This window comes from Pollicipes pollicipes, unplaced genomic scaffold (genome assembly GCF_011947565.3).
Source record: "Pollicipes pollicipes isolate AB1234 unplaced genomic scaffold, Ppol_2.1 Scaffold_5724;HRSCAF=6776_pilon_pilon_pilon, whole genome shotgun sequence".
NCBI classification, from domain to species: Eukaryota; Metazoa; Arthropoda; class Thecostraca; order Pollicipedomorpha; family Pollicipedidae; genus Pollicipes; species Pollicipes pollicipes.
Window position 1 is genome coordinate 15407814 of NW_023596746.1, and position 7580 is coordinate 15415393.

General features: G+C 46.8%; 1 protein-coding gene across 1 annotated transcript in view; it reads left to right on the forward strand.

The window, feature by feature from the left end:
- The first annotated feature begins 3322 nt into the window (after nucleotides 1-3322).
- LOC119103560 (larval cuticle protein 1) overlaps nucleotides 3323-7580 on the forward strand; it is a 5560-nt gene continuing 1302 nt past the window's right edge. The window contains exons 1-2 of the mRNA XM_037227140.1: nucleotides 3323-3376; nucleotides 5088-5393. Of these exons, the coding sequence (XP_037083035.1) occupies nucleotides 3368-3376; nucleotides 5088-5393 (315 nt within the window). The 5' untranslated portion in view covers nucleotides 3323-3367. The remainder of the gene's footprint in view (nucleotides 3377-5087; nucleotides 5394-7580) is intronic.

A 7580-nucleotide genomic window follows, 5' to 3' on the forward strand; every position in this document is an offset into this window, starting at 1 on the left:
TCTCTCTCTCTCTCTCTTCTCTCTCTCCTCCTCTCTCTCTCTCTCTCTCTCTATCTCTCTCTCTCTCTCTCTCCTCTCTCTCTCTCTCTCTCTCTCTCTCTCTCTCTCTCTCTCTCTCTCTCTCTCTCTCTCTCTCTCTCTCTCTCTCTCTCTCTCTCTCTCTCTCTCTCTCTCTCTCTCTCTCTCTCTCTCTCTCTCTCTCTCTCTCTCTCTCTCTCCTCTGGCTCTGGCACTGGCACTGTATTGCAGAAATGTGACAGCACTATTGATACTTTTAGAAGAAGCCACAGAAAAAATTATGCAGACAACGCACAGGTCGCACTGCAAGGGGAGATGTTTGTTTAACGCCGCGGAAAGCGGAGGTGCGTCGGCTGAAGTGCGGGTGAACGTCGGGCATGACAGCAGGCCGGCGTCGACCGGACCTGCACGACGGCTGATCGCCTCGCTGGACTTCGGCATATGTGAGCATCGGTCGGTCGGCGTTCTCATGTAGACTGCGTATCCAGCAGCTGCTCTGTGGCCCCGACAAGAAAATTTGCTTTACAGTGTATGGGGATGCAAATGTCGTTTTATGCAATCTGCATTTGCAGTCCGTAGGTATGCTTTATTTTCTGAGATGTTGGAATATGAGTAAATAATATCATTGCACTCATATGTAGTGTTTTACCATAGTATTAAGTAGACTTGTGATGACCAATATCTTTGAATGAGTCGCGTGAGATCGCACAAACTGGATGTTTCCTTAGCCATGGAATCATCCGCCAGTCAGGAGGTTGACAGCAGTGATGACTTCGGCAGTGACTTGATGGCGGAAGTCATCACTGCCATCTGATATAGGGTGCAGGTCTCCTCCGTCCAACTGGATACGAACCCACACCCTTACGTTGTGAAGCGAGAAATATAGCACAATGTGGACACCAAATAGTAAAAAGAAAGGAGCCCGGTTGTTCTCCCAGATTTGGCGACAATTGTTACAAAAATAGTTCAAAGAGCGTGAAAATACCTGGAAGTGAGCAAAAATAGCACAAAACATCGGGTACCTCAAAATAATCCGGCTTTTCAAAAGACGTCCTCAGAAAAGCCAAAGAATGAATCATTTTCCATTCTAAAAAACTTGTAGAACACTGGTATTGATTGCACGTGGCAGCGTACTTCATTAAAAGCTAACCTCATCGAATATTGTGGCCAAAACCTTTGGAACTTACTCGTCGCTATGTCGAGTTATGTTATATTTGATCATCCATGTATAAAGGTGTGACAGTGTCTTTTTTCTGTCACATTCTTGTTAGATTTTCGCATTGCGTAATCTGTGGAATGATCTGCATAGGACTGCAATGGTGTATGCCGTTGTTACCCTGCCACAACTCTTCCGCAAGCACAGAATGAATTAACTTAAAATTAACATAATAGCGCTGACCCTCAGCGATCACAGCACGTGCGTTTTCTCACGTTTTACTTCAATGTTGCCGCCGCGGCGACTGGGCAATCGAACGGTGGCATTTCGACCACACAAAGAAGAGAATTCGTACATATTCAGAGAAAAACTTGATGCTTGAAAGGAAGAGTGTACAGAACGATTAAAGATTTTTGACAAATACAGCAAATGAATCCGCGCGTGCTGTGATGTAGGTGTTGGCAAGATTGTGGCGATGGTCTCGAAAATAGCGTGTTGCTTTTGGTCCCATTTCGCCCAATCCCGACATGCCCGGTTTGCACGATGGTTATCTGAGCAGCGGTACGTCACACAGTCCCGTGTCAGCCACATGAATTTCAGGCGGTACATTCGCCAACTCTATGAAGTTGGACTCAGTCATCAGGCGCTTATGTTCGGGCTGCCGAGCTGCGGCATAAAAGCGGGCCCGTGCACTGGACACTAAGGCTGACATTTTACTTTTTGCATTCGGACGGCGCCGTGAGCGAAACACTGGGGGCCACGGGATACTTACAGTGCATCATTCTGGTGACGCGAGCTACATCGTTCCCCTTCATGGCGCAAGCCGCCCTCTGGCGAGAGCAGTTGGCTCGCCTCGACGAGGAGGCTTTCCTTTACGCACAAGGATTTCTTACAGGGTAAAGGGTTTCACTAAATTGCGGATGAACCAAATTTCACAAAACCGGGCCTGAAGGGCCCGTTGTTTGTTATTGGACCCACTGTTCGACACATGACCTCTCCATGGTTTCATTTTGGACCTTTTACTGTCACATTTCCAATCTTCCTTTATTGTTGGATGGCTTCCAACGATGCAATCCTGAAATAGCCTGTACGAACTGCCCAGCACATCTTCGTGGATATGAAGCTCAGCAACTAGGGGATTTCAGTTTGAATATAAGCAGAGCTGGGAGTGCTCCGAATGGTCTTGAAGATTAATTTTTCTGTTCAACGGTCCATGCCCATGTGGACGCTCCATTTTAAGGGAATATTCCACATCTTTATGTGGAGCACAGTTGAACGTTCCACATTTGTATTTGTGTTGGTTGGAGCCTCTGTACCCTGTGAACAAAACAAGTCACACAGAATATTCCCGTCAAACGCTCGCGGTAGTTGCCATTGCATAGCCTCATATAAGAAGCATAAGGATGGCAATTAATTTACCCAGTGTACCCAACCAATTGAAAAGCGTCTTCTATAGCACCTGGGTCGTATATGTCACACAGGTTCATATGATTTTGGCATGTAGCACAGGTGTTTACGTGAGTGGTACCCTTACCATGAGTACTAAAAGGCAACGGACGCTATACATTGATCAAAATAGCTGATTTTCGTTATTTGCCGTCATCTTTGGCCCCTGACACTCCATGTGAGCTTGAATTTGATCCCAAAGTGTGAAAAAATAATTGCATAAATGGGGCTCCTGTCATAAAAGGTCTCTCAAAACGGCGTCACACAACTCTTCAAGCCATGAAGAAAAAACTTTTGAAACTGGACCAAAATTCAAGAAAGCGACGGCTGCCAGCCTGAATTCTGAGAAATTATTTAAGTCGTATGAATAGCAATTAAGGAAATTTGACCTCCGAACTATGTAGCACATATTTCCGTGAACAAGTTTGCTGGTAGTCGACATTGAAGGTTCTCCTGCAGGAAGTATAAGGATGGCAACTCGACCTCTATATAAGTCCTATCATACACATTTCTGTTATTTCTGGGCCCAACCATAATGGGGCCGTTTTCTTCATGTCATTGGTTAAGTGGACGTGGAAGAAGGCTCCAGCTGACCTCGCGACGTTTAGTTTCTGCACTGGCCAGGCAGTTCGGCGCTTGCACAATCCTCGTTAAGCTTTTGAAGGACAGAGTACTCGCCGACGCTTAAAAGGCGGCCGTTTCAGCCGACCACTTGCAGTTGACTTCGTCTCAGCCCACAGCACGGACATGAAGCTCGTGAGTACGGGTAGTGTACATTACTCACCGTTTTGCCTGGTTTTGACATGTGCAGTTTTGAAACACAACTGAAAGGGATCGTGGCTGCAGCCTGGAGATGTCCTGCTCCCATTACAGTAAAGTAGCCTGACGTGAAAGTGGTCTGAATGAAGGAGATCCATTCGAGCGCTTCACAACTGCGAAAACGCCTTTCATGTCGTCGCCAAGGCTAGCCTACAACGTAATTCGGCAAGCAAACACGGCGAGAACTGAAGCTTCTGTTGTCAGCGATAGTAGATGATAGCTGTGCATTTCTAGACATTGTGGAAGCTTAATTTTTTATTGGGGTTCAAATTGATATGTACGTCCTTGATCCCAACTTTTGCATCCAAAAGTTTTCACCTACCACACACTATGATACCATTCACGCGCCACACTCACGCATGCACTTAACTTCTCGGAAATGTGGGCATGCGACGAAGGTTTTCAAAGTGTAAGGTGAGTTGTGTAACATTTGGCAGGAAGCGCTTTTGCGCCGAACTGAGGTATATTGTTGACTGACAAACCATTATCGAGAAAAACTACCCTTGGGCAAAATCATACTCGTAGCTCTTATGAATAATAATATGACATCAGTTTCTGGGGTCTGCCTACTTCACTCTGCCATTTTCAACGGCCGGGCTTTGCTCCCTTTATTTTGACTCCTTATGGGAAGCGTGAAATTTTAGCAGTTCTTTATTGTTTGTGCCCAAGTTGTGCCTTCCATTGTGTCAATGGGAGGCATGCCGCAGATAGTCCGGAAATTTCGCTAGTCCAGTGATTGATAAGGAACAGCTGGCAGTTATCAATACTTCAAATACGCTTGTGTGCGGTTTTCAGACGCGGTCGTCGCAAACGTGTAGTTCTCAAACAGGTTGAATTCATCATTATTTGCCATCCATTTTATGGCCAATTGCTCACATCGTCCGCCACCTAGGGCGATATAAACTAAAATCACTCACAGCCTACCATCAGTGATATAATTTGCAGGGACGGGTTTTAGTACGAATTCCTTTTTTCTATAGACCCAACCGCTTTAAAAGGAAAATATCACCTCCAAGGCCTTTCTAAAAAGAACTGAAGTGAATGAATGGGAGAAGTGGCGCCGACTTGTGTTGATGATGGGGCGTGAGGGGGCTGAGCAAAACCCGAAAACCTACGTTCCCTCAGGTGTTTGTTTTGCATTGAATCAGCTCACGTTCTTTGACAGGTTGCTCATCTTTTGCTTCATTTTTTGTCTTATTTATCATAATTAATCAAGAAATCCTTTACATTAGCAGAGTAGCATTCATGGACATGTTGGTGATGTGCCCATGACCATGACAATCCTGCAAAAGGACAAAAAATAACAATCAACATTGGAGGGAACAGGGCTCTCACAAAAGAACAGAAATTGACAACCTGATTGAGAGTAGCAAACACACAGGCCTGGTATAAACTTGACATATTCGGAGCTAAGTTTTACTTCTTTCAGCCAAAAGCAGCATTGCGTTGGGCTGTGTTGTGCATTGGCACATGTGCATGTACACTAGGTTGTGTGATAGAACTGACTGTTGGTTTCAAGTAGGCTGATACATTTATGCCTCTGAACAAGGTACTGTTAATGGATTTGTCGTGCGTGGACTCCTGTGTACTTATTAGCTCCTGTGAGATATCGACGCTCGTCGAGGTAAAGCTCCACCTGTCTCCACAGTTCGTTATCGCCGCTCTGCTGGCCGTGGCCGTCGCGAGGCCGCAGGAGGCGGAATATGATCCGACAGCCGAGCTCCGTGAGGCTGGCATCATCCGCATGGAGATGAGCCAGAACGAGGACGGCTCCTTCCAGTACGGCTACGAGACCACCGACCCCGCCTCCCAGGATGTCTCCGGTGAGAACAAGATCATTAATTCGGAGCCTGGCATCGTCATGCAGGGCACCTACTCGTTCGTCGCCAAGGACGAGAACGGCAATGACGTGTCGGTCACGGTCAACTGGACGGCCGACGAGAACGGCTTCCAGGCGCAGGGAGATTCCATCCCAGTGGCCCCCGAGGATCCCAACGCTGCAGCCCAGGCCGCGGCGTACGCTGCCGCCGGCGGGCAGTAAATCGTCAAGACGAGCTGTGCATTGCTTTTTAAATATCATATGATACTGGTTTATCCAATTGTTCCACACCGGATTCCAGTATGTCACTTGAATGGCATCATTACAACATGCAAATAAAAGTGTTCCAGTCGCATCGCGTGGTTTGGAGAACAAATGCCTGTCGAGCTGGACAGATGAATGACTGGGTCGGAATCACGATGTACGCATTTCATTACGTCCGTGGCTTTGAACGTCCACATTTAACACTGCCCATAGCTCATAATGTCAAAAATGCATAAAGTTCACAGTCCATTATCTCCAAAAAATAGCTTCACCTGAGTGCGTTATGGTGCCGCGTCTCGACACATTCAGAAGGTGGTGCCTGTGTCCGTGATGCCAAGCTGCTGCTGCATGGTATGAAGTCGAACACTACCGTTGTTACTCGATTTCCGCGCGAGGCTGAGTCGACCGATCAGCTGATCGCTGACGCGTTTTCATTTGCGTCATTCCAGACAGGGGGCCTTTTTATTCCGGTATATATAGAAACGACACTAGTGGAGAATACCTGCTGCGAAAAATCTGCTCTCTACCAAATCAGAAAAGTTTTATCGCTGGGCTTCCAGGTCCGCGAAGTACTAAAGGCATACATCAAACGGCACCACGGGTGCGCGACGGCGTGACAGCCAAGGCCCTGCAATAACAGCACAACAGCGTGGAGGCAGCGTGGTCGTAAGAGTTCTTGAGGTCGACTCGAACATCAGAAGGCAACGATGCCAAATCGTCAAACTTCAAGTACTTACAAGTGTGCGGCTGTGGTTAGATTACCACCACCGGATCCCGTCAAGATAACTGCTTGGAGTTTGACATCAAAGGCGTTCCTGCCTATCACGATCCATAATGGTGAGGAGCACACAAAGGAGTAGAGACAAAACAGCACGCAGTGACTGAAGTTACCCATTAAAAACAAATCTGCACCAGCTTTATCGATATAGTTTCCCCAAATCAGTTGGAGTTGAGCTGAGCAGTGAGAAATAACCCCAATTGCCACCAAATTACGACAACCAATGGGCTTATTAGGGGGGCGAGTAAACGTCGTGCGTGAGAAGACATTTGCGCTTGTGTTTGAGTATGTCTAGTAAACACCATAAGACATTACAACGCTTGTTATGCCACTCGACGCAGATAAAGAGACAGGGATGTATTCCGCAAAAGGAACTGGCAGAGGACTGAGCAATTTAAATTTACGAGACCCACCCCAATAGTACGCCGCCAAACGGAGTTTTCCGCGTATTTGGCTACTTTCATCGCAAAGTTCGGGAGGTTGAAGTCTTATGGTGGCGGAGTGACTACTAGTGAATAAGAATCTACACCCCTGCAACCTGAGTTCGTTGGTTATTGCCCTCGCACTCAGGGCACATGAACATGGCCGGTGACTTGAAGGGAAGAACGCTGGCGATAAATGACCTTCCACTGATCCGTCGTTTTTTGTGAAGTGAACTGATAACGAGGGCCGATGTGGCAACCTCTGTTAGTTGGCAGATATCAAATGAACTCAAAACAATTATAGTTATTTAAAGGTAACACATATGACAATTGACACACATGTAACACATATGACCTGACAAATGACCTTAATAATAACACAAATGACCTTTCATTCCTGGCGCAACGGCCGCAATCGTGAAAAGCACCAATTTTGTGAGGAAAAATACTGACGAGATCCAAACTCGCGCGCAAGTTGACGTATGGATCTAACGCTTGCAAAGCGACTTTCTCCCCGCTCCAGGAGAGAGAGAGAGAGGGAGAGAGAGAGAGAGAGAGAGAGAGAGAGAGAGAGAGAGAGAGAGAGAGAGAGAGAGAGAGAGAGAGACCGGGACGATTGTGCTTACGGGCTGTTTTTTTTTCAACACAGATGCGTCCCGCCAGGCGGTGCCCACGAAGAGGTCCAGCTTTTTCGCGGAAACTATTTGAAGGTCAGCAAGACATTCGTGATGTCACAATGACGTCACTCAAATCCTGTCATTCAACCTGCCATGAGGCGATCAAGGCTGATAAAAACGTAGCTGTCAAGTCGTCCGTAAGTACGATTTTCAAACATAAGAGCTGTGAATTGGCTCTCCA